Consider the following 27,931-nt stretch of genomic DNA (forward strand, 5'->3'; position numbering starts at 1 on the left):
TCCAGCATCTGCAGTCCTTTGTTTCTCCTTATCACATTTACCCTGCTAGGTCACACTGATTGAGGGAAAGAGGGACACCTTTTATGTTTGTTCTCCATCACACAGAGGGAAGGATCCCTGACACATTTACTCAGCTTCTCACTGCCTGAGGGATGGATTTCCGATGTTCTGCATCTCCATGTGCAGAGTGACATGGGGAGAGGGGTGGTGGTGAGGAAGGATCCTGTTTGAATCTGATCACCACACTGCCTGAAGGAGCGAGTCACATTTACTCTCCTTAATCACACTTAGGGAGTGATGCTCATTGAGTTAACTGTTCATCACACCGTTCTTGTTGAGTTTACTCGTCTTTGTTGCACTGACAAGGGAAGAATTTCTCATAATTCATCAGTGGAGGTCATCCTGGATTACAAACGTCCGATTTACAGACACCTGTACATACGAACGAGCTCCAATTGTCTTAATAAATTCAAAAGTCTGATGTACATACACACATTCATTCCGACAAACGGCAGAACTAATTTCCTCCACTTTCAGTAATTGTCCTTTCTTATCAGTCTTGGTGTGCTTTTGATGCCATTCATTACAATATTGTGGAAGTGTGGTTATGGTATCAAGTGATTTTTTGTGTCATGGAGAAAATCAACATGTGGGCATCTGTAAAAACAGAACCTGATCGTTACCCAGCAGTAGTCTGTATGTTATCAGCAGGATGCCTCATTGGCTGATGACTAGTTCACAGATTAACCTGGTGGTTAATGGGTGGTGACGTTAATGATGTGGCAAGTTCATGTGATGTGTTTACAGATTTACGTGGCTTGTCAGTCAATGCTGATTGTACTGGTGGGAGCACAGCCTAACTACAAGATAATCACTAAGGAAGACCCCAGCACACATGAAGAACTCGTTAAACACGTCGTATTTGAGGAAGATTTCACTTCAATTGTAACTGAGGTAAACAAGGAGTGAGATTGGGTAACTTGGTTGAACTTTCCATTGACTGTATTGATCAAAGTACTAATTCCATTCCAGATTTCTCCTTCCCCTTACTGCTTGGAGTTCTGGCAGATAGTCCTTGTCTGCTAGTTGTCTTCTTGCATTTAGTCCTTTTGTTCTTTGCAGTAAGTGCCAGCCAGCTGGGTGATCGCAGAGGCCAAACAACTGAGCTTGATCCTGCCCGAGTGTGTCTGCTGAGGCAACAGGGGGAGATCGCTTAAGCATTTACAGGGTCTCTCGTGTGACAGAGAGGGAATCCAACTGGGCATTGGATGTTTCGCAAGTTGCAAAAATATTTTGACTTTGTACGGAAACTGTGAAATTTGGGCCAATATCATAAAAATACTTGATCTCTATTTCCCCCATACCCCCCCCCCCCATGATCCTCTGGTTCTCTCATTGTGTCCCCTTTCCCATTCCCTTCCCTCACCCTTCCCCCCGACCCTTCTCCCCCCCAACCCTTCTCCCCCCGACCCTTCCCCACCTAGCACTTCCCCCTTCCCCCCACCCCCCACCCCCCATTTTCATTCCTTTCCCCCTCCTGATTCCATCTACCTGCTACCCACACATTTCACCCACTGGCTCCCACTTGCCCCCTCCCTGCCTCTATCCAGCTTAATCATAGTCATAGAGTACTACAGCACAGAAACAGGCCCTTTGGCCCATCGTGCTGACCTGGTTTGCTGCCGAGTCCCATCTACCTGCACCTGGACCATATCCCTTCAATCCCCTCCCATCCACGACCAATCCAAACCTCTCTTAAATGTTACAATTGAACCCTTATCTACCACTTCCGCTGCAGCTTGTTCCACACTTGCACCACCCTCTGAGTGAAGAAGATTCCCCCTTATATATTTCACCTTTCACCCTAAACCTGTGTCCTCTAGTTCTAGTCTCACCCAACCTTAGGGGAAAAAGCCTGCATGCATTCACTCTATCTGAATCCCTCATATTTTTGTATGCCTTTATAAGATCACCCCTCATTCTCCTGCACTCCAGGGATTAAAGTCCTAAACTAGTCAACCTTTCCCTATTACTCAGGTCCTCAAGTCCCGGCCACATCCTTGTAAATTTTCTCTGCAGTCTTTCAAGCTCATTGATATCTTTCCTGTAGATAGGTGACCAGAACTGCACACAATACTCTAAATTCGGCCTCACCAACGTCTTGTACAACTCTTGTTCCAACTCCTGTACTCAGTGCCCTGATTTATGAACACCAAAGTGCCAAAAGCTCTTTTTACGACCCTGTCTACCTGTGATGCCACTTTCAAGGAATTATGGATCTGTATTCCCAGGTCCCTTTGTTCTACCGCACACCTCTGAGCCCTACCATTCACTGTGTAAGTCTTACCCTGGTTTGTCCTCCCAAAGTACAACACCTCACACTTGTTTGCATTAAGTTCCAACTTCATCTGCCTATCATCCTTCACCCCTCCTCAGGGTGTCCACCAATCACTTTGGGGCCCTGTCTCACCACATCCCCTCTCCTCTATACTGCCTACTCCCCTCTTCACTTTCTCAGTCCTGATGCAGGGTTTCAACCCGAAATGTCAATATTTCCTCCCACTGATGCTGCTTAACCCGCTGAGTTCCTCCGGCTGATTGTTTGTTGCTCCAGATGCCAGCACGTACAGTCTCATGTCTCTTTGCCTTAACTTCTATGTCTTGTAGTGAATCCTTGCCATCTTACTGTTGTTATGTGAAAATGAGCCAGTGGATATTCAGTCTTTGTGTGTGAATTCTATCTTAACTAGCTTGGCATAAACAGCCTTTAACAATCCTGTTTTATGTCTGGTTTATTGTAAGTTGTCAGTTTTGTTTGGTGATAGTTTTATGGGATTCTGATACCTGAGCTACTATGCTCCATCCTCCATCTCCACGGTCTGAATAATTTACAAAATCATTTGCAGCAATGTTCTTGGTTGAATGACTTTGAATGTAATTTTATTGGGTAAAAGATATTCCACTTTTTAAGCCTGTCTAAACTGACCGTGATCTGTGCCTCTCATTGACATTTAGTATTTTGTTTGGACTTTTATCCTAATTGACAGGTATTTTATCGAATTGGTGAGGGAAGCTCAGTCTTTCATGAGCTCTTGAAGCAGTGAGCTGGACTTTGTGAATCATCATGATTAGAGAAGCCCTGTTGGCCAAGCGAAGTCAAGCTCAAAGCCACACAATGCAGAATGAGCCGTTTCTTGATCTTGAATACATTAGTTGATTTCAACAGGCAGCCACCAGGATGGTCTAAATGGGTCTCAGAGTCTGTGAGTTGGAAGCACAGAGTCACAATAGGGTTCCTACTATTACTGCGAAGTATATACCAGCGGGGGCACCACTGGCCTGGACCATGATTACTTATGGCACTCAGCACCACAGGCTTGTACAGGAAATGGAGGATCAGAGGAACTGGAATTACAAGGTGGCTCTCATGCCTTAAGAACATCCCGAAATGCGGCATTAACATTGCCAGTTTGTTTGCTGAGGAAAGTCCCACATGCAGCAATGAAATACTTGATGAGATGTTATTTGAAGGATAAATATTGGTCAGGAAAGAGCTTTGTTCCTCTCAATTCTGCCATAAGAACAGTCTGAGAGGGAAACTGTCTCTTCTATTTTCAAAGTTGCAGCACTCCCTCCATATTCCCTGGAGAGGTCTTGAACCCATGATCTATTGAGACTTGAGTGAAGTTAGTCTGTTGAACAAACCCCTGGGTCAGCAGCATGGAATCAGAGCCTTCAGTGGGGTGAGGGGAGAAAAGGAACATAGAGCACGCATTTACTCAAATCCCACACTAAGCCCATTTTTTGAGTTCGCCTGGCATTATCATTATATTCCACCACTCGCTTACACTAGGGGCAATATACAGTGGCCAACTAACCTTCCAGCTGGTCACAGGGAGAAAGTGCAAGCTCCATGCAGACAGCATCGGAGGTCAGGATTGAACCCAGGTTGCTGGGGCTGTGGAGGGAGCAGCACTACCTGCTGCACTGGTGTGCCGCCCTATACAGATGTTATGCTCCCTCCACTAAATTTCAGGAAAGGTTTCACTCTTTTTTCCCTCCTGACTAGTTGAGTACTTCCAGTTTCATTGTGCTCTGCAGCTGGTGACCAGGAAATTAGACTTGGAGCTGTGGGTTGCCGGCTGTTCAGCAGCTGAATGCTGGTTTAGCACATTCCATCCCAACTTTTAATGCTAATTTTAAGCTTTCACGTGGAGCGAAAGTGATATTTGAGTGTATAAGGCACTGGCTGGACTGTTTTTAGAAAACAGAAGTTCTCTGCTGGGATATATCAGACATAGAGAGAAGACAGTGAACATTCACTACCACGAGACCAGAACTTGAAGGGCTGAGTTGAGTACATTGCTTATACTCCCTGCATTCCCTTGAATATAGAAGATTAAGGAATGATAAGATTGAGGAATTTAAGATAAAATTTGATAGGTACACGCAGATAATTTTTTTTATGTAGGGGAGTCCAGAACAACACTGCATAATTTTCAACTTAAAAAGCATTTTATCACACAAAGGATAGTGGAAACTTGGAACGTAGTCCCCCGAATGTTGTTGGTACTGGAGGATCACAGCAGCTTTCAAGAATGAGATTAAGTGATATTTTAATAAACAAGTATATTACATATGGATAAGAGTTTGACACTTGGAGATGAGGGTCAAATCGGTCGCAAACTATCTGTTGAATCATTCTTAACAGGCTGAATGTTTTACTTGTTTTCATAAACTCCTCAACAGTTACTGGCAGTGTTCATGCACAAACCTGCAAAAGTGAATGCTACTGCTAATGTGTCACTAAACAGTATGTTATCTAGTGTGTGATGTGTTGTGTTCATTTGTCCTTGTAATGGCCTCACAGGTATTAAGGTTGAAGCAGAGTTGAAGGTGCAGACAGCTGTGGAGTGTCCAAATGACAACCAGAGCTTGCCAAGACAACATAATTGAGGTGTATGCCTCTGAAGTTCTTAGGCCTCCCCTTGGCAAGATAGGGCGAGTGAAGGTGATTAAAAATAGCCACTTTGAGTCTGTGTAACACATTAAATCTTGTGTGTCGTACTTTCTTGGACTTACGGTACCTTTATGCTTCTGCTGAGATATGTTCTTGTTCCCTGCTTGCTCTGACACATTTTTGAACTTGGTTCCTTTCAGAGAAACCTTGGAATTGATGCATTAAATTGCTGATAATTCTTATATTTTCAATAAGGATAACGCAGTTTTTTTTATATGCCAACAGTGGTATTTAATCAGACAAGAAGCGTACAAAGTGAACTTGGCTGGATCCTTGTTCTTCTTGGGCCTGCTCCTTGGTAACATCTTATTTGGACCATTGTCTGACCAATTTGGCAGAAAACCTATCTTCCTTATAGGTGAGGTGTTGTGCTCTTTTTTCACTACAAATGATTGTAGTAAAAAGGACCAGATAATTTAATGTGTATGTAAATGTATAACTAAAAGGCTTACTTTTACTTGTAGTATTTAATTAATTTAATTCAAGAAAAAGATTGGACTTTCCAGAATAATAACAATATGCATTATTCTTTCAAAGCTTTCCAGAGCATTTCGTAGGAGTCTTAGTGAATAGGATTTAACTTCAGGGCACAACAGGAGGTGCATGGGCAGTTGACTAAGTGCGTGGTTGAAGAGGTAGATTTTACTTGTGTAGCTACTGGGTGGGGGCCTCAATTATTTACAATCTATATTGATGACTTGAATGAAGGAACTACCATGTATTATTGCCAAATTTGCTGAAGGTATGATTGGTGTGAAAGCAAATTTTGAGAAGAACACAGAGTTTGCAAAGGGATAGTCATACTTTAAGTTTATTGGACATACATTTGGCAGATGGAATATAATGAGGGAACTGGGAAGTTATCTACTTTGGGAGAGGAAATGGGAAAACAGAATATAGTTTGAATAGAGAGAGAGTACAGAATACTATTATACAGAGGGGTCTGGGTGTACCTGTACATGAAACATAGAAAATTAGGTGCAGCAAGGAGTTAGGAAGGTGAATGGAACAGTGGCCTTAATTTCAAGAGGAACGAAGTATGAATGTAGGGAAATCTTGCATCAACTGAACAGGATGTTGGTGAGACCACACTTGGAGCACTGCATACAGTTTTGATCTTCCTATTTAAGGAAGGAGATACTTGCATTAGAGGAAGTTCAGAGAAGGTTTACAAGGTTGATTCCAGGAATGAGGTCATGTTATGAGTATAGGTTGAGCAGGCTAGGCCTATACAGTTTAGAAGAATGAGAGATGGTCTTGCTCCAATTATTTGGGGTCTTGGTGAGACCAGATTTGAAATACTGTGCACAGGTGTGGTCTCACTACTTAGGAGAGATATACTTGTGATAAGGAGACTGTAGCAGAAGTTCACCACATTGATTCTTGGGATAGGAGTGTGGTGATGGGTTGTCATATGAGGAGAAATTTATCAGATTTGGTTTAAAGTAATGAGATGAGATCTCCTTATTTGGGACTTGGGATGCAGGGATGGTGTTTCCTCTGGTTGGGTATCTAAAACCAAGGGTTACAGTCTCAAAATGACAGACTGACCACGAAGGATAGAGGTGAGAAGAAATTTCCCCCAGAGGGTAGTGAACATTTGGAATTCTGTACCAAAGATAGGAAGTTGGAGTATATTGAAGACTGAGGTCAATAAGTTTTTACATATTAAAGGAACCATAAGATATTCCAGATTTCTGGCACCTATAGTATTTTGTTTTTGCATTTGAAGCCTTGAACTGATTGATTTAGAGGCCTTTCCATTTGGAATGTTTTCTTCAGCTTATTTGTAGTATTTTCAGCTGGGTTTTAGGAAATGACCCTTGATTCTGTGGAATGATGGAGGCTTCCATGCATCCGCATATCACATTGTGCTGCTTGGAGCTCTTAGAAAGAATCTCACCTTTCATCATTTTCGAAATATTTGCGCCACCAGTAATTTTATGTATCTTCTATTTAATTCTAGATAGCAAGAAAGAACTTGCATTTATGTAGCACATTTCACAGGATATCCTAAAGAGCTTTACAGCCAATGAAATACTTTGGAAGAGTAGCCACTGTTATTTTTTAGGTAACCACAGCAGCTAATTTATTTACTATCTTACTTGTAAATGTAACTTAGTTTTAGGCTTTAAAGAAAGGATTTGAGTGGATTAAGTCTAAAAATAAGTTGAAAACCTTTTGGAATAATGGTGTTGTAGTTAAGTTACTGGTTGGATGGGACATTTAAATTTAGCAAATTAAATAAATTTGCAATGTTAAAAGAAATGTATTCTCAGTAATGATCACCGTGAAACTATCAGATTGCCATTAAAAACTCATCTGACTCATTAATACCTTTCAGGGAAGGAAATCTGTTGTTGCCCAGTCCACAGTGACCCCAAAGCAATGTGGTTTATGTGTAGCTGTCCTTTGAAATGGCCAACAAGCAATTCAGTCAAAGTGGATTAAATTAAATAAAAATAAAACAAGAGGGACTACCTGGCATCAAACTTGGCATCTGATTTAGACACTGCAGTGTCACTCCAGTCCAGTCCATCTTCCAAAGGAAACCTCTGGGACATGTTTCCAAATTAAGGGAGCTGAGCTAAAGATCAATCGAGCAACAACCGGGCATAGTGTATGCTCAGAATTATACTTGAAGGGCTTCATCCAAGACTCCTCCATCATAGTCTCTGGATACATTCACCAAGGGGACAGACCCTTTAGAAGTGGCTGGATACTATAATAGAGTAAGGAAAGAAGAGCTCTAGACATTTACTCTGGAGTCCATAGAGTATCGGTTCAGACGTGGAAACCTCCAAATTACCATTTAGCACTTAGAAGAATTACTAAGAACAACAAGGGCACAGAATGTACCAGAAAGGGAGGCTTCAGTATCCATCAGCAAGACTGCTGTATTAGCACCACCATAGAGTGACTCGCAGGCAAAGCTGCTCCACTGACTCTGTGGCAGGTGGTGGGAGGATCATCCTGAATGATCAGTCCACTTGGCCTCGTTCCCATCAATCTGTCTGCTGCAGATAGATCCATCCACGATGAGTGGGATAGATGTATCTGTGTAGGAATGACCACTGGATAGCCCTTGAGGAGATGGTCACCGGGTGAAGGCAACTTCCATTGTGTTATAAACACTGCCATTATGCTAATGGATTTGGAGCACATCTGCCAGGTCAAAACTGGGAATCCATGAGGCACTGTGAGTCATCAGCAGCAGCAGAATAGTATTCCACAACAATCTATAACTTCATGGCACAGCACATCCCTCATTCTGCCGTTAGTGTTAAATGAGGGGACCAGCCCTAGGTCATGAGCAAAAAAAATCAGGTACCAAGTGTTAAAAAAAAACACAAAACCTGTCATGTGATACAATATAAGCAACATGTATAGAGAGAATTAAACAATACTTCATATCAAAACTCTGCAATCCTGCCACATCCAATCATGAATGGTGGTCGTCAATTCCACAGTTAATGGGAGGAGGAGCTCCAAAAAGTTCCCCCATCCTCACTAATATCATGTAGCTGCTGAAGATGAGACACTGATTCATTTTTGCTTCCTCCTGAGGTCCCCACTATCACAAAAGCCAGTCTTTAGACAACTTAATTCACACCAAGTGACATCAAGAAATAGCTGAGAGCACTGAATAAAGGAAGGCTATAGCACTAGGTAACACCCCTCCTGTATTACTAAAGTTCCAGAACTAACCATGCCCATAACAACACAGTCCTAATACATCAACGCCAACCTGAAATGTGGAAAATTGCCCAGTTTTATCCCATCCTCAAAAGATGCAGACAAATGCAATGCAGCTCAATACCACCCAGCTTATGATCATCAGCAGAGTGATGGAAGATGCTGTTGACAGTATTGTCAAGTGATTCGGCCCACGATGTTGTGCCGACATCTTATCCTGTGCTAAGATCTCTAATCCTTCCCTCCCACATTGCCCTTCCTTTTTGCTTGAGTTTTGGCAGGACCATTTGGCTCAAGACCTGTTACAACCTTGGTCCAAAGATAGCAAGGATGCTGAGGGTGATTGCCCTTGATGTTGAGGCAATATTTGAACAAGAGTGGCATCAAGGAGCCTCGGTAAACAGACATCAGTGGGATCAATGGCTGGAGTTGCATCTCACTTAAAGGAGTTGCAGTTGTTGGAGATCAAAGTGCCTTTAGCTATAAAACATTGCTGCAGCAGTTTAGGCAGCATTAACCTAGGCTTTTGTTAAAATTCATTTTAGGGATCTGGACATTGCTGGCAAAGCCAGCATTTATTACCCATTCCCCAGTTGCCCTTGAGAAGATGGTGGTGAGTCACAGCTTCGAACCACTGCAGTCCTTCTAGTGAAAGTGCTCCCATTGGTGCTATTGGTTAGGGAGATCCAGGATTTAAAGCCAGGACAGTAAAGGACCAGTGATAAATTTCTAAAGCAGGATAGTGTGTGACTTAGAGTTGAGCCTGCTCAATGGCAATTAAGAATGAACAGTGTGCTGAATTGCCAGTGATACCCACATCCTGTAACTTTTAGGCCCTGCTGCAGACATTGTAAACCTTCTATGGAACGCATGAGTGCAGATTATGCTTCACTTCTCTGAATATTACTGCTATGACCAGGAGTTAATGTTTAAACCATAAGAAAGACACCAGAAGAAGAGTCATTTTTTTAATTTAAAGTGCATATATGTGTAATTGTCACTGAAAAGTTAGTAATTTTCATCTTAGCTTAAAATTTTGACCAATGTGAAGAGATCTGACCTTTTTTTGTAGCATTTTAATAAATGTGTAGAGTAATTAGGTGTTACCTTCTCTGGAGAAAGTCAGGAGAGGTGACAGTTGTTGCTAGACTGATCCTCCTCTTGACTTTATTGGACTACTTGTGATCTCCAAATTTGGTTAAGCAATTACTGTGGGATAAAAACAGAAAATGTTGGAAATTTCCAATAGGCCAGGTGGCATCTGAAGGGAGAGGAACAGTTAATATTTAAGATCAATGACCTTTCAGCAGAACCTCCCTCTCTGGCCATATACAGGTCTTCCACAGGTTACGACAGGGATCCATTCCTGAGAACTGTTTCTAACCCAGACGTTTCGCAAGTCAGAAATGCAGCCGTGAACCAAGTTCCCACACGGCAGAAGATGCCTGCAGCCCTGCTTCAGCTGGCAAATCCATTCCACCATTCTCCCAAACACTCATTCGTATGTACAGACTGTACGTAGGTTGGATGTCTGTAAGTTGGGGAAGACTTGTATTGTGAGATGTCCTGAGCAAATGGCAATAGAAACATTTATAACTGCAGTGAAAACTGGGCCAGCTGCTTATTAAACTGCCATTTGCTTCTTGAATGCCCAGGTATCTTGAAAGAAATGTTTCAGACCATGTTTTTATTTCCTCCAGGCTTATTCCTTGATGTCGTGTTTGGGTTCATTTCAGCAATCGCTCCTAATTATGAAATCTTTGCCTTGATGCGACTTCTTGTTGGGATTGTGAATGGTGGAATGTCTCTGGTGGCTTTTGTACTGACACAGGAATTTGTGGGAAAATCCTATTGGGCTCTGACAGGTGGGGAGTTTTACCATTGTTTGAACATTGAGTTCCAGGATAAGTGAGAAGCTATAGAATTGTATAATAGTGCAATTTACTGTTTTTAACATGAACTTGGATTACCTCAGTGGCTTAGTGAAGCTATTGTCTGTCAGGTCCCCATGAGTTTACCCGCAGCTTGCTATTCAGTTTGAGGTATTTGGAAGTAAGAGGACAGCATTGTAGGGCACTTAAGAATGTTATTACCCTCTAGTGATCATTTTACCTCCCCTGACCATTGTGAAGTTTGTGTTCTAAATGTAGTAATTCTCGCTTGCTTAGTGAACTGTATCCCACAGCTATCTTAGTTGTAACAGATTTCAGGTAGGAGAAGATCTCCAGTCCACTTAACCTACCTATCTACAGTGTTACCATCACTAAAATTTCAAGAACACAGAGCCAGGAGGAGACTATTTGACCATCATGCCTACTCTACCATTCAATTAAATTAAGGCTTGATCTTTAACATCCACACCACTTAAGTCCCCCCATCCGAGGAATCAACCTGGTGAATTTTTGTTGCACTCAGTTGCAAGTATACCCTTCCATAGGTAGGAAACTAAACCTGTCTCCGGTATTCCAGCTGCCATCTCACTAGGGTCCTATGTAATTGCAGGAAGATGTCTTTACTCTTGCACTCAAACTCCTTTGCAATAAAGCCAAATATACACTTTTCCTTTGATTTTTGCACAAAAGGCATTCAGGACCTTCTGAACACCATCACTTTATGAACTCCCTCCATATAAAATATACCCCACGTTTCAAATTTTTTCACCCAAAGTAGATGGCCTCTCATTTTTCCACATTATATCCCATCTGCCATGTCCTTGCCCATTCACTTAGCCTGTTTATAACTCCTGGAAAGCTTGTCTGCATCCTCCTCCTGACTCACAGTGCTACCCAGCTTTAATTCATCAGCAAACTTGGATATATTACACTGATCCCCCTCATGCAAATCACGGATATAAATTGTTAACTGCAGCTGTCCCCACACCAATGCATAGGAGACATTTTCATAAATCCATGTTGATTATCTCCAGTCCTATTACTTTCAAAGTGCCTGGTTACCATCTAAATAATAGATTCCAGCATTTTCCCTACAACTGATATCTGGCTAATTGGTCTGCAGTTCACTATTACCTCTCTCCCTCCTTTCTTAAGTAGTGTGGTTACATTTGCTATCTTCAAATCTGAGGGAACAGTTCCAGAATCTCTGAATACCCATCAGTGTTTTTTGTTCTACCACTTTTGATCTTTTCACAAGACAAGAAGTTCTTCCCAAATTTCATGTTTTCTTTTGTTATTTTTAATATGACCATGTGTTTAAATATGTATATAGAGGAGAAGCTCACTTGGATCCATTTTGTGAAAACTTTAATCATTATAAACACTTTATCTTCACTTTTCAAGAGAAAAGGCCATGGTGGTCAGTTTGTAAAAAGCCCTACAAAGATCAGTTAACTTGAAGATTAAATTATTTCTGCAATCTGTGCCTCGATGTGTATACCAACTCCTAGTTCAGAAGTGGAGAAATTGTGGCTCACCTCTGTGTGGCTCTTCCTATTTTCCCCCAAAATATTTTACCTCCTAGTATTTCCTCCTAGTTATTTGACCGGTGCATTAATGCCCTGCAGCAGCTAATGAACATGTAGTGTTGCAGTTGAGTACAGAATTATATTGTGAATAAATGATGTTTTAAAATTCTATAACGATTTTTTTTCTCAATCTGTGGAGAATACATAACAATTTTATTGGCAGGTTGAAAATTGTTGATGATTACTTGTTAAAAGATTGAATGCAGTGGAATTTGTGACATATTGGGAGATTTTAAAAAATGTTTTATATCAAACTTTAATGATGTGATAAAGTTTCAGATGCCAATTCATATTGCCCTTTGGCCCACCATGTCTATGCCAACCATCAGACCTTATTCTAATCCCACTTGCTTGCGTTAATTCCATTTTCTTCTATGCCCTGCTCATTCAAATATCATTATACGTCTTTGTTTTAATTATGAAGCATTCTTCAAGATGAATGTTATAACATTAACCAGAGGGATTTGTGCATTGTTCATGGACAAGAATTGAATCATATTTTAAATAACTCGATTTCTGTTTTAATTCAGGGTCACTTACCAATTTGGTGTTCGCAGTTGGAATTGCAGCTTTCTCTGTTATTGGTTATTACATCAGGGATTGGCGCGTTCTCACTGCTGCAGCCAATTGTCCTGGAGTTCTCTTTTTCTTCCTTTTCATGTAAGTTCTTATCTAAAGGCTTAAAAGAATTTAACCTTAGCTGCTGTTGCATATTTTGAGGAATGTTTATGAATGAATCTGATATGAACATAATTGGGTCGAACTTGATTATTGATGATGAAGCATACTTTAATGCAGTGCAAACTAAAGCACATCAGAAATGGAAGCCCCACATTTCATTAATATCAAGGCTGAAGGTATGTTCATTTTACTTTTCAGTTGCCGTATCCCCATATTCCCATAGTGTCTCCTCCTGGAGGAAATCATTTTTACCAGAAAATACGAGAAAATATGAATGAAATCGACAAAACCTATCAGTTTACCAGCTTACTAAATGTACCCAGATGGCTGCCGAACATAGCTATGTTGTTCATGTTCTCTTGGTCAGTGAGAGTACATGATGCCATTGGCAATCAACAAACAGCAGACATTGGAAATCTGAAATAAGAACAAAATGCTAGAAAAACTCATCAGGTCAGGCAGCATCTGCGGAAAGAGAAACAGGTAACTGAGAAAGAAAGAAAGAAATTAGTCTAGGTAGCAGAGAAGGCAGGGGAAGGCAATGGGTGGAACAAAAGGAATTTCTCTGATATGTGGCAACTGCCCCTTAACTTCCACAAATGCTGCCTGACCGGCTGAGTTTTTCCAACATTTTCTGTTTTTATTTTGCCATTGGCACTCAGTCAGTGAGAGTGCAATATGTAATGACCCCTTTTAGACCCAATTAGCACTCTCATTCCCAGGAATGTATCCTGTGAGCTAAGTGAGGTACCAGTGTATTAATCTCAATCTTGGTTCAATGCAATGACTGAGCTACAACCCTCTACATAAAGAAATTTCTTCGCAAAATGGCTGGACTCCTTACCGTGACACTATTAGCCCATGCTCGCGATTGTCTGGACAGAGGGAACAGACTCTCAGCACCTGCCCCTTTCAGTTCTGTTTGGAATTTCGCATATCTCAATGCGATCATCTCTCGTTCTCCTAAATTCCACTTAGTAGAGGTCAATCTTGGTCTCTATCCATGGGACAACCTCCTCATTGTGGAATGAATCCAGAAAATCTTAGCCACAATCACTCCAACTAATTCCTTTTTTAGGTAAGGAGCACGAAGCTGCATGTGGTATTCCAAATGTGGTATCATCTAGGCCATTAACAATTGCAGCAAGACTGCCTTAGCTTTGGGCTCCGACCCCTTTCAACAAAGACTAGCACACCTTTTGAATTCTAAATGCTTGCTGTATCTGCCTGTTATCTTTATGCTTCCTGTGAACCAGCTTACCAACATCATTCTATTCACCAATGTTTACTAGTTCAAAAAGTGTTCTTTTTCTTAACTTTATTTTAAAAATCATAACTTCGTATTGTGCTCCGTCTGCCGCCGTCCTTCCAACTTGCTAACTCTGTTGATATCTCCTTGCAGCCTTATTGCGGTTTCTCATGTAACCCATTTACCCTCTTAGTCTTGTATCATCAGCAAAGTTGGATATGTTAGCATCTGAAAAACAACTACTTAGGACCTGCATCATATCCTCTTTGGACTAGATAGACACATGATTGCATTCACTAATACATTGCAATCAGATAATTGACCACTGTTTAACATAAATTACTTTAATAAATCAACAATTTGCATTTATATGGCATCATAAATGTAGTAAACACTCCCAAACATTTTTATCAAACGTTATCAAAGATAATTTGACATGCACAAATTGGATGCTGTATTTGTTAACAGGCAACTGAATTTCATAAGTAACTTGTTATGTCACTATGTGCTTAGGGAAGTCTTGAGAATGCAATGTGTTATATAGATTTATGTTCTTAATAAGAGTTTTGACTGGCCCTACAGTGGTGGCTACTTTGGATGGTCAAGAGGTGTTCTGACTGAGACGTTTAAGATGATTAAAGTATTTTATAGGTTAATTAGAAAGAAACTACTTCCTCCGGTATGAGCTGGGTATCCACTAGAGGAGTACAACCTTTAAATTAGAGCTGCAATGTTCGGGAACAATTCCTAATGTTGCTCGGTCCCACAAGAAAAATAAGTAGCACTATCTTTTAAAACAAGTCCAAAACAGGAGGCTCACCCTGAAAGTGGCTTCCAGGTGTCATCACAAACTGCAGCCAGTACAGTCTTCACAACATTACAGTTCAGAATGTCCCCAAGGACAGCTGCAGTGTGATTTACTGGAGCACTGTTTAATAGTTTACTACTGCAGTCACTGTGCGTTGAAGTAAACAATCACACAGTTCACGTAAGCAGCCTCAGAATAAAACAAGCCTAAAGGACCACAACCCATGAGTCTCAAAGAAAAAATTAACTCTACTCTTAAAAACAGGACTTCTTTTAATGCAAATCATAGTGAAACTCTGGAAAGGTAGTCCTTAAGAAGGATCAGTATATTTATGTCCAGTGATGGTAGTGCAGGTTTCAGAATCAAGGTTTGTAAACAAAGTAAGATACTAGGCAGTTACGATCAAATTAAATGGCAGATTGTGCTCAAGGATCCTGTCAGAAATGTGTCACAACTATTAAATATAAAACTAGGAAATGTTGCTGATTTTAATACAAGGGCTAACAGGCGTTCTGGGATTTGCAGGCAGATTAAACTAACAATGGTAGTACAAATATAACAACATTTATCAAAACTAAGTGACTAACTACAAAAGAACAAGAATATAGCCAGTGTGGAAGATAAATTGACAAACTCAATTTAAGGATTGAGAATATATCAAAATTGTAGACTATTAGACACTTCCCAAAAGGCACAGGATGGTGTTCCTCCCTGGAATGTTTTTTATGCTGAAGTAAAAGGTCTTGTGACAAAAGAGTAATTACACTTCATTGGATTGTGAATAAGTAAATGGGAAACAGGGTAATGAACTGTCATTGTTGTGAAAGCTGAGTGCCTAAGGGGAAAGCTTGGGGATCTGCTACTCACACTTACCACAGAGATTATCAAGAAATGAAAATAAAATAAACTTAAAAAAGCATTAAATAAAAATAAGCTTTTGTATACCAGTTAAGAGATAAAAGTCTATTGATGTCATACATTTGGGGGTGAACTGAGGTTGCAGTTTAATTCCGAGCAGGAAGAATTGAATTAAAAATACCACATTTGAAGCAATTTTTTCATAGTAATATTTCTTTATCTCGCCATAACATGATTCACCTCATCTTTGATCATTTTAGGGATCATCCTCCTCTCCAATCTCTTTACCTTTTGCAAAGACCAATAAAGAATATAAAAACCTGATGACCCCCCCACCTGGGTTGCTCTGTTTGGTTCAGGTTACCAGACTTCAGGGAAGACATAGGCCTCAGAGGAGATGCAGTGCAGATTCACCAGAAAGGTACTAAAGTTAACTTGCGGGAGCAAGTTGCTTTTATTCCCTTGGGTGTAGAAGATCAGATTGAAGTGATGAGGATATTCAAGAAGTTGATAGGATAGACAGAAAGAGGTTAGTTCCCATGGAAATGGAATCAGGGATGAGGTCCAGAAAAAGCTTTTCCACCAAGGATATGGAAGTTGCTTACAGATCACGCGGAGCATAAACACCAACAAAGACCAGCTTAGCCAAGTGTCTGTTATGTCCGTAAATTATGTAATATTATATAATCAGTCTGATTAACACTGCCTTTGTTTAATGCTCTTCTTGCATGTGTTTCTATCAATAGAAAACCAATTATTGTCACTAATGAAGTGTTGAAATCTCAAAAGGGAGCAAGGGTCGAGCAGACAGTAAATAGGGCAGAAACTGATTAAAGTTCCATTAAGTAACTCGTAATTCAGTGGTCTGAGTTGAATTTAATGGTGTCAACTTTCTGACGCAGAACAATTCCAGAATCACCACGGTGGTTGTACTCTCAGGGGAGGACCGAGGAAGCAGAGGAGGTGCTGCAAAATATTGCACACAGGAATGGCAATGAGAACATTTTCATTCAACTAAAACCCTGTGCAGGAACAAAGAAAATTGGTCGACCTGCTCATGGATTTATGGAGCTGGTGAGACATCCTATATTACGCTGGAGAAGTGTCATCTTGATGTATGTGTGGTAAGTGATCATAAAAAGAACATTGTGCAGAGATTTGCAGATTGTTGTGTGGTCAGGTGGATCTGAAGCACGTCTTAAAGGCTTCAGGCACCAAAGTATCATGATCTACTGTTTTTCAGATCATCAGACTGCAGCGCACTTGTATATTAATAAAAAAAATGGAGGAAATTTGGTTGCACTGAATCTAGGTAATCTTTACTGAATGCAAAATGAGGTATCACCTCATACTTTAACAGTAGTTTCAAACTTAAATCCAGTATGACTTGTGAGTAAATTGAACCACACTGTACTGGACCTCTGTAACCAATGGAAGAAACATCACATTTGGTTCATCCATTCTGTAACAAAGTCTCCTTTCCTGTCTACTGTCTAATTTTAGGCTGCTTTGTGCCTCTTCTATCCCATATTACGGCACTGCTTTTGCTTCTTTGGCAGGGAAAGGGCAAAAGGATTGACAGTAGTCTGTGTTTAAGGAGAGCCTGTAAGGAAACCTTTTCCTCATCACACATCCCATGCCCCCTTTCTATCCACTCCCCACACCATTCCTGGCCTCATCCTGACACCTTTCTGGTATTCCACCCCACCTCCCTTTCATGGCTACCACCATACCTGGCATCTATCCTGGAACCTCTGTTGTTTCCTCCCATACCCTTCCATCAGCTAATCTTTTGCTCCACTTGCTCCCAACCTCTTGCTCTCATCCTTCCAATCCTGTCTCGTTAACCTTCTCCCTCCATTACCTTATTTTTTCCGACCCATTCCCTCCCCCCTCCCAATGTCCCTCACTTCGTGGTGCTCCTCTTGTCCTTTCTCTCTGTCCCCCACCACATCCTTCACCTTTTCTGCCCTTCTAAATACCTGGCCACCCCTCCCTCTTGTGCCCCCCTTGCCCACCTTTTCTGCCCTGCCCTGGGACTGCCACCATCTCCTACCTCTCCTGGAGTGCTAGTCATCTTTCACTTCCCTAGTTATTTATCCCCTCTTCCCCTGTCTCCTCTCCCTCCCAGTTCCCATCCTGGACCCTCAACTCATTAGAAGTCGTACAGTATGGAAACAGGCCCTCCAGCCCGACTCATCCATGCCGACTGAGATGCCTATCTACACTAACCTCATTTTCCTGCATTTGGCTCATATCCCTCTATTCCTTTCCCATCCCTGCACCAATCCAAATGCTTTTAAATGCTTTTTAAATGCTGTGATAGTACCGTCCTCTACCACCTGCTCTGCCAGTTTGTTCCATATGCCCACTACTCTCTGTGTGAGAAACTTGCCCCTCAGACTCTCCTAGCATTGAAAAACAACTATGACTATCTATACCCCTTATAATTTTATAAACCTCTATAAGGTCATCCCTTAGCTTCTTGCACTCCAGTGAGAACAATCCCAGCCTAGGCATCATCCTGGTGAATCTCTCCTGCCCTCTTTTTAGCGCTCCCACATCCCTTCTATAGAACTGCACACAATATTCCAAGTGTAGCCTAACCAATGTCTTGTACAACTGCAACATGATGTCCTCACTCTTGTACTCATTATCGCGGCTATGAAGGTAAACACCTTCTTCACTACCCTTTCCACCTGTGTCGCCATTTTCAGGGAGCTATGAACATGATCTCCAAGGTCCCTCTGTATGTCAAAGTTTCTAAGGTCCTTTCCATGTCCAGCCAGTATTAGATGACCCAATATGTATGACCTCATGCTCTACCTGGGCTAAATTCCATCTCTCCACCCAACTTTCCAGCTGATCTATGTCCTTTTGTATCCTTAGGCAACCATCCCGCTGTCTACAACTCCACCGATCTTTGTGTCATCAGCAAACTTACTTATCAGATCACAGACATTTTTATCCAAGTCATTTACATATTTGACGAACAACAAAAGTCCCATCACCAATCCCTTTGTGATACCACTGGTTACAGACTTCCAGTCAGAAAAACACTCTTCCTCTGTCTCAATTTTGGATCCAGTTTCCCAAAACACTTTGGACCCCAAGCACCTTAACTTTCTAGATCAGCCTACTGTGTGATACCTTGTCAAAAACCTTGCTAAAGCCCATGTATACTACCTCAACCTACACTTCTTCAGACCTTCTGAACCTTCAGCCTTGCCTATTCTCTCCTCTTCCTCTCCCCTTCACTCCAGGACCCACTCAACTGTCTGGACCCCAGCCTCTTCCAACCTCAGAACCCCTGCCCTCTCTAGCCCCCTCATTGTTCTCCCTTCCTCTTACACCTTTCTCAATCTGTTTTGCTGCTAACAGTATTAGAAGATTTTGGGAAGCTTTTTTGTACAGAATTTCATTGTCTGTCTGTTCATTCTAGGTATGTTTGCAGTCTTGTGTATTATGGCCTGACGTTGAATGCAGGTGAACTGAAAGGCAACCGCTACTTGAACATTGCCATGTATGGTCTTGTGGAATTGCCAGCATTCCCCTTGTGCCTTTACTTCATTGATAAATCCTGGTAAGAATCAAACTACCCACCTGTATTGACTAGTTGTGGCTTTTGATGCATGTTGGATGTTATGAATTGGTATATATTCAACAACAGAGCAGAACTTCTACGGCCTGAGCAGGTGTCTGTTGTTTACAGACTTCAGATGGGGAAAGAAAAGTCCAGTGTATCTATACAGCCTTGTTTCTTGTTCGGCTAGGTTTTGGCATGCTATTTTAAAGGTGATGCAATCACAATAGTAAAATGATATTTGTTTTTGAGGGGTGTTTGGGACTTGTCTTGTGAGATCCTTCATGCAGTATGCACATGGTAACCTAGTGGATAAGTTGTCGAATCTATATCAAAAGCTCTGGACCTGATCCAAAGACATTAATCTACCATGGAATTTGGAAAGTTAAAGTAATTAAATAAATTTGCAATGAAAGCCAGCACTATTAGTGGTGACATAAAACTACCAGATTGTCGTAAAAACCCATTTGTTCCTCTGACATCCTGACTCTTCCGTACAAGAGTTGGGGCATCATGTTACAGCTTTCCAAGACATTAGTGAGACCGCACTTGAATATTGTGTGCAGTTCTGGTCACTTGGGTATAGGAAGATGTTATTAAGCTGGAAAGAGTGCAGAAAAGATTAATGGGGTTGCTACCAGGACTGGAGGGCCTGAGTTACAAGGAGAGACTGGATAGACTGGGACTTTTTTTTCTGGAGCATAGGAGGCTGAGAGGTGAACGTACAGAGGGTCATAAAATCCTGAGGGTCATCGATAAGGTGAATGTTCACAGTCTTTTTCCCAGGTTAGGGGACTCTAAAACCGGGGGCACAGGTTTAAGACAATAGAGGAATGATTTAAAAGGGATCTGAGTGGTAATTTTTTCACACAGAGGGTGGTGGGTATATGGAACAAGCTGGCAGAAGAAGTGGTGGAGGTGGGTACAATGACAGTGTTTAAAAGACATTTAGACAGGTGCATGGATAGGAAAGACTTAGAGGGATATGGGACAAACATAGGGAAATGGGACTAGCTCAATTAGACAAATTGGCATGAACAAGTTAGGCAGAAGGGCCAGTTTCCATGCTGTATGTCTCTATAACTCTATGACGTCTTTCAGGTATAAATCTGCCACCCTTGCCCAAGTTGGCCGAGATAACTCCAGGTTCTCCCATGTATGTTACTCTTAACCAGCCTCTAAATGGCATGCAAGCCACTCAGTTGTTTTGTTGGTTGCATTCAAATGAAAAAAATAATGTACGTCTTTTGTCTGTTCTTTATCATTTCCACATAAGTTGAACGCTTGTTAATTGGAATGTCCATTCTAAGTTCTTGAGTTTTAGACATAGCATCACATAGCACTGTTTTATTTCAGAATCCTACATTGCATATCTTGTGGGGATCTGTGCCACTGTGTCTGACATTTTCCCTGCTTCAGACATGCTCCTTATGATTTCAGTCATCGTGCAATGCTATTTTCCGGAGCTGTGGTTAGGAATTGGAACTCACTGATCCAGAAAATGACCATCATTTGTCAGTCTCTGAAATGCAGGTCTGCAACCCACATGTGTTCTCCATCAGAATGCCATTTAAAGGGTGAATTCACTAACAATGGGAGCCATCGGAGTTCAGTTCCAAACCTCACTGCAGGATCTGTGCAGCATATCACAAGTATTGCTTACTGCAGCAAAAGGGAGATCACTGATGATCTGTACTCAAGGGAAAACATCTTCATGTACTTTGACATGCATGTGAATCTAGCAATATTGCTGACCTATTAAGATTCAGGCTGCACTCAAATGGCCAACTATGAATAGAAAGGGCTTCTACTCTCCCAAGGTTCAAGTAGTTATTAATTGCAAGATAAACAATTCTCACTGTGCTGCCTCCTGGAAACTCGTGACAACTTCATTCTAATGAGTTTGCTTAGCCAGCACTAATCCTGGGATTAATCAAGGATTGTCAGCATAGGTTTGTTAAGGGTAGATCATGTCTAACCAATTTTATTGAATTTTTCAAAGAGGTAACAAAGTGTATTGATGAGGGCATTGTGGTTGATGTCATCTACATGGACCTTAGTAAGGCCTTTGACAAGGTCCCACAGGGGCAAATTGGATCCAAAATTGGTTTGTTAAGTGGAGGCTGAAGCTGATGGTGGAGAGTTGTTTTTGTGATTAGATCAGTGGTGTACCACAGGTATTGGTACTGGGACTCTTGGTATTCGTTATGTACATTTGGATGTGAGTGTAGGAGCTATGATTAGTAAGTTGGCAGATGACATGAAAGTTGACGATGGTGCTGATAGTGAGGTGGGTAGCCTTAGGTGACAGGATGATATTGGTCAGTTGGTGAGATGGACAGAACAATAGGGATGGAATTTAATCGTTTTCCCCTCAGGTTGGGTGAGACTAGAACTAGAGGACATAGGTTTAGGTTGAAAGGTGAAATAAATAAGGGGAATCTGAGGGGAAACTTCACTCAGAGGGTGGTGCGAGTGTGGAACGAGCTGCCAGCAGAAGTGGTAGATGGGGGTTCAATTGTAACATTTAAGAGAGGTTTGGATAGGTACATGGATGGGAGGGGTTTGGAGGGATATGGTCTGGATGCAGGTAGATGGTACTCGGCAGAAGATCAGGTCAGCATGAACTAGATGGACTGAAGGGCCTATGTCTGTGCTGTAGTACTCTATGATTCTAAGTGTGAAGTGATGTATTTTTCAAAGACTATTAAGACTAGGACATACACAATGAATGCTTAGGCCCCAGGGAGGTTTGTAGAACAGAGGGTCCTAAGTGTAAAAGTTCAAGCATCCTTTAACATGGCAACACAGGTAGATAAGGTGGTTAAGAAGGCATACAGAATACCTCATTAGTTGGGCATAGAATACAGGTACAGGGAGGTTAGGGTACAGCTATAAAACATTAGTTAGGCCACAACTGAAGTATTGTGTATAGTTCTGTTTGCCGCACTATAATAAGGATGTGATTACATTGGAGAGGATGCAGAGAAGATTGGCCAGGATGTTGCTTGAGATGTAACATTTCAGCTCTGATGAGAGACTGGATAGGCTGTGTTTGTTCTCCTTGGAGTGGAGAAGACTGAGGGGTGAGAAACAAAGGACTGCAGATGCTGGAATCTAGATGAAAAACATTAGGATGCTGGAGGAACTCAGCAGGCCAAGCAGCAAAAACACTATGATGCTGCCTGGCCTGCTGAGTTCCTCTAAAACTGAGGGGTGACTTGATGAGGGACATAGATCATCACAGACTTTTCTCCATAGCCGAAGTATCTAAAACCAGAAGATGCAGATCTTAGGGAAGGGGCAAGAGGTTTAGAGAGGATCAGAGGAAGAGTTTTTTTCAACCCAGTTCCAGCTGAAATAATAACAGAAAATGCTGGAATTACTCAACAGATCAGGTAGCATCTGTAGGGAGAAATGAGAGTTTCATGTCAATGACCATTCATCAGAAATCAGAACTTGGGTGACAACACTGCCAATCAAGCTGGTGGATTTTAACTGTGTTAAGGTGGTTGATTGTAGAATCAGACAAATGTTGTTTTTCTGTTATATTCTATTGTATGACTTGAAACAATTGTATGATTGTACCAGTTGCAAATTGATTTGTATCACTTATGACTGGGTTACATAAGAATGCTTTTAGTTTGAGTGATTTTTCATGTTGTTCCAACTTGTATATTTTCTACATCAGAAGTCTCTTCATGTGATTTGATGGGTTGTTTCAATGTAACACAGAATAATTCCACTCTCTCCCTGTCTACCTCCCTCTCTCCCTCTCTCTCTTTTTTCCCTCCCCCCCCCCCCCCCCCCCACTTCTCTCCCACCTCCTTCCTTTACCCACTACCAAGGTCAGGGAGGCGTAAGACAATGACGGCATTCCTGCTGTTTGCAGGGGTTGCATGTATAAGCACCATATTCTTGCCTGGGAAACAAGGTAAGAAGCCTTTTCACAGTTTCGATTCTCAGTGGTCTAATGCTGTCTGTAATAAAATATAATAAGGTCAGTTTTAGATTCATTTATGGCTATTATCAGCAGATTTGATTTTCTGTATCCTATGATGATGGTGCTTTGCCATGTTGTTACCCACTCACTCAAGTCAGTAATTCCCCATTCTCTCTCTCTCTCTCTCTCCTTTCTTAAGCACTGGTGTTGTTTCTGTTGTCCTCCAATGTGCAGGAACCATTCCAGAATCTGTAGAATTTTGTAAGATGATAACCAGGGTGACTACTACCTGCATAGCCACCTCTTTCAAAATTCTAGATATAGATCATTATGTCCTTGAAATTTATCAGTTTTCATAAAATCATAGAATTTCACAGCACAATACAGGCCCTTTGGCCCACAATGTTGTGCCGACCTTGAAACCTCGCCTAAGACTATCTAACCCCTTCCTCCCACATATCCCTCTATTTTAAATTCCTCCATATGATTATCTAACAATTTCTTGAATTTGACCAATGTACCTGCCTCCACCACCACCCCAGGCAGCACATTGCATGCCCCACCCACTCTCTGGGTAAAAAACCTCCCTCTGATATCTCCCTTGAACTTCCCATCCATTACTTTAAAGCCATGCCCTCTTGCATTGAGCACTGGTGTCCTGGGAAAGAGGCGCTGGCTGTTTATCTATTCCTCTTAATATTTTGTATACCGCTATCATGTCTCCTCTCATCCTCCTTCTCTCCAAAGAGTAAAGCCCTAGCTCCCTTAGTCTCTCCTCATAATGCATATTCTCTAAACCAGGCAGCATCCTAGCAAATCTCCTCTGCACCCTTTCCAGCTCTTCCACATTCTTACTATAATGAGGCGACCAGAACTGGACACAGTACTCTGTGGTCTAACCAGAGTTTTGTAGAGCTGCATCATTACCTCGCAGCTCTTAAACTTGATTCCACGACTTATGAATGTTAACATCCCATAAGCTTTCTTAACTACCCTATCCACCTGTGAGGCAACTTTCAGGGATCTGTGGATATGAACCCCCAGATCCCTCTGCTCCTCCACACTCCCCAGAATCCTGCCATTGACTTTGTACTCCGCCTTGGAGTTTGTCCTTCCAAAGTGTACCACCTCACACTTCTCAGGATTGAACCCCATCTGCCACTTCTCAGGCCCAGCTCTGCAATCCTATCAATGTCCCTCTGCAATCTTCGACAATCCTCCACACTATCCACAACACCACCAACCTTTGTGTCGTCTGCAAACTTGCCAACCCACCCTTCTACCCCCCTCGTCCAAGTCATTAATAAAAATCACGAAAAGTAAAGGTCCCAGAACAGATCTTGTGAATGCACTTCCTCCACCACAACCCTCTGCTTTCTACAGGCAAGCCAATTCTGAATCCACACGGCCAAGCTTCCCTGGATCCCATGCCCTCTGACCTTCTGAAGAAGCCTACCATGTGGAACTTTGTCAAATGCCTTACTAAAATCCATGTAGACCATATCTACTGCACTACCATCATCAATCTGCCTGGTCACCTCTCAAAGAACCCCCTCAGGCTTGTGAGACATGATCTGCCCTTCATAAAAGCCATGCTAGCTGTCCCTGATCAGACCATGATTCTCTAAATGCCCATAGATCCTATCTCTAAGAATCCTTTCCAACAGCTTGCCCACCATAGACGTAAGGCTTACTGGTCTATAATTCCCTGGACTATCCCTACTACCTTTTTTGAATAAGGGGACAACATTTGCCACCCTCCAATCCTCCGGTACCATTCCCGTGGACAACGAGAACTCAAAGATCCCAGCCAACGGTTCAGCAATCTCCTTCCTCGCCTCGCGGAGCAGCCTGGGGAATATTCCGTCAGGCCCCAGGGACTTATCTGTCCTAATATTTTCTAACAGCTCCAACACATCCTCTCTCTTGATATCTACATGCTGTAGAACATTAACCTTACCAACACTGTCCTCAGCGTCATCAAGGCCCCTCTCCTTGGTGAATACTGAAGAGAAATATTCATTGAGGACCTCACCCACTTTCGCAGCTTCCAGGCACATCTTCCCACCTGTCTCTTATCGGTCCTACCTTTACTCTCGTCATCCTTCTGCTCTTCACGTAAGTGAAAAAAGCCTTGGGATTTTCCTTAACCCCACTCGCTAAGGCCTTTTCATGTCCCCTTCTTGCTCTCCTCAGCCCCTTCTTAAGTTCCTTCCTTGCTACCCTGTATTCCTCAAGAGACCTATCTGATCTTGCTTCTTAATGTTATGTATGCTGCCTTCTTCTTCTTAACTAGTTGTTCCACCTCTCTTGTCACCATGGTTCCTTCACCCTGCCATTCCTTCTTTGCCTCACCAGGACAAATTTATCCCTAACATCCTGCAAGAGATCCCTGAACAATGACCACATCTCCATGGTACATTTCCCTTCAAAAATGTCATCCCAAATTACACTTGCAAGTTCTAGCCTTATAGCCTCATAATTTGCCCTTCCCCAATTAAATATCTTCCTGTCCTCTTTGCTCCTATCCTTGTCCATGGCAATGCTAAAGGTTAGGGAGCGGTGGTCACTGTCCCCCAAATGCTCACCCACTGAGAGATCTGTCACCTGACCCAGTTCATTACCTAATACTAGATCTAATATGGTATTCCCTCTAGTTGGTCTGTCAACATATTGTGACAGGAATCTGTCCTGTACACACTTAACAAACTCTGCCCCGTCTAAACCTTTAGTACTAAGCAGGTGCCAATCAATCAACATTCACTAACTTATCTAATGGTATTTCTCTGCTCATACTAGTTTGTTTTACTTCCTTATTTGCATAGACCATTGGTTCTCCCACATTTTTTGTTTTTTTTTGTTTTCTTCCCGTCAGGACAAACACAAAGTACAGTATTTGTTTAATTCCTCTACCATTTCCTTGTTACTCATTATAAATTCTCTCATTTGTCTGTAAGGAATCCACATTTACTTTGCAAAGTTTTTTCTTTTCTGCATAACTATAGAAGCTCTTCCAATTTGTTTTTACATTTCTCGTTAGTATACTCTCATATTCTATTTTCCTTTTCTTTATCAATTTGTGGGATTATCCTTTGTTGAATTCTAAAACATTCCCAATCCTCAAGCTTGCTGCTTTTTTTCTGGCAACTCTGGCCTCTTCTCCTGATTTAAAACTATCTAATTTTTCCTGTATTCCTTGGTTGGATCACTTTTTCTGTTGTTTTTGTGCTTAAAAGGAATGTATATATTTTGCAAATCATGTATTATTTGTTTAAATTCTAGCTATTGCTTATCCATACCCTTTAATGTAGATTCCCAAGTCAGCCTTCCCCTTGATCGTTCATAATTTCCTTTTAGATTGAAAACACTAGTTTCAAATTGAATTGTATCACTTTCAAACTTAATACAAAATTCTACCATATGAGAGTCACTTTTTCTTTGGGACCTTTACAACAAGATTATTAATTAGAACTGAAATGTGGGGATATGTCTTTTCTCAGTGGGTTGTGAGCCTAAGACTAAGAACAATAGATTGTTAGATGGTGGGAAAATGAATGAGGGAGTCAGGGCAGAAAGTTAGAAGATCAGCCATAATCTTATTGAATGATGGAGCAGGTACAAGGGTTTATTCTCATTTAATCCACTGGAAGATAAATGTAATTGTTTTGTGCATGTTGTCACATTGGGACATCTAGTCCCTTGATCCTGTTCCGACATTCTGTGTGATCATTATTGATTAGTGAGCTACCTCCATTTGACCCATACCTAAAGACAAACTGTTTTTATTTTTCTGACCAGACTTTGACATGGGATTCTTGGTGGACGTCACTTCATTAGCTCTGTGTGGAAAGTTGGCTGTCAGTGCTGCCTTTAACATTGCTTATGTTTTTACTGCAGAACTGTATCCCACTGTGATCAGGTTAGTACTTTTCATTCTTGGTGATTACACAAGTCAAGCATGTTTTCCTTAGCAACCTAAAAGACATGCATTTATGCAAGTCCTTTCACACACAACTTCTGGCTTTCCAAAGTGCTTCATAGCCACTTCTGAAGTCACTTGCAGTGTAGGAAACATGGCAGCCAATTTGCACACAAAACCACCCACAAGCACTAATGAGATAATGACTTAATCACCGATCGATGTTGGTTATGAAGTTCATGTTGACTCCATTTGGTCATGTTGAATTTTTAATCTGGAAAATAGCGCTTAGATAGAAGATCAGCTATGATTTTAATCAATGGCAGAGCAGACTTGAAGGGTCAGGTAGCCTACTTCTGCTTCTGTTTTTATTTGCTTAATATCCTTAGGCATGTCATATACTTCTAGTGGTTGAAGAGGGAACCATGAGGAGAAGGGCATTCTCATTTGAAGTACCAGTGAATCCTATTTATAATTTAGTACTTGGTTGGGGAGAAAGGGATTTAAGTCCCACATGGAGCTTCAGGTCCAGTTATCTGGAATATGAGTCACTGTAAGTATTTGTGCTTAGTTTGAAACATGAATTTCTGATCAGAATATTAACAAGGCTTTGAAACCTGATATGTTGCCATTAGGAATGGGAAAATGGACAGAACAACACACCCTACCAGGTGATTAACTATTTTGTACATC

At 41.5% G+C, this 27,931-nt stretch overlaps 1 protein-coding gene across 1 annotated transcript in view; it reads left to right on the forward strand.

Moving 5' to 3' along the window:
* slc22a15 (solute carrier family 22 member 15) overlaps positions 1-27,931 on the forward strand; it is a 49,707-nt gene that overhangs the window by 3,889 nt on the left and 17,887 nt on the right. Inside the window, exons 2-9 of the mRNA XM_052027630.1 lie at positions 808-954; positions 5,246-5,378; positions 10,417-10,581; positions 12,728-12,857; positions 16,696-16,917; positions 19,236-19,376; positions 23,225-23,310; positions 27,118-27,238. Of these exons, the coding sequence (XP_051883590.1) occupies positions 808-954; positions 5,246-5,378; positions 10,417-10,581; positions 12,728-12,857; positions 16,696-16,917; positions 19,236-19,376; positions 23,225-23,310; positions 27,118-27,238 (1,145 nt within the window). The remainder of the gene's footprint in view (positions 1-807; positions 955-5,245; positions 5,379-10,416; positions 10,582-12,727; positions 12,858-16,695; positions 16,918-19,235; positions 19,377-23,224; positions 23,311-27,117; positions 27,239-27,931) is intronic.

Source organism: Pristis pectinata, chromosome 12 (assembly GCF_009764475.1).
Source record: "Pristis pectinata isolate sPriPec2 chromosome 12, sPriPec2.1.pri, whole genome shotgun sequence".
NCBI lineage: Eukaryota > Metazoa > Chordata > Chondrichthyes > Rhinopristiformes > Pristidae > Pristis > Pristis pectinata.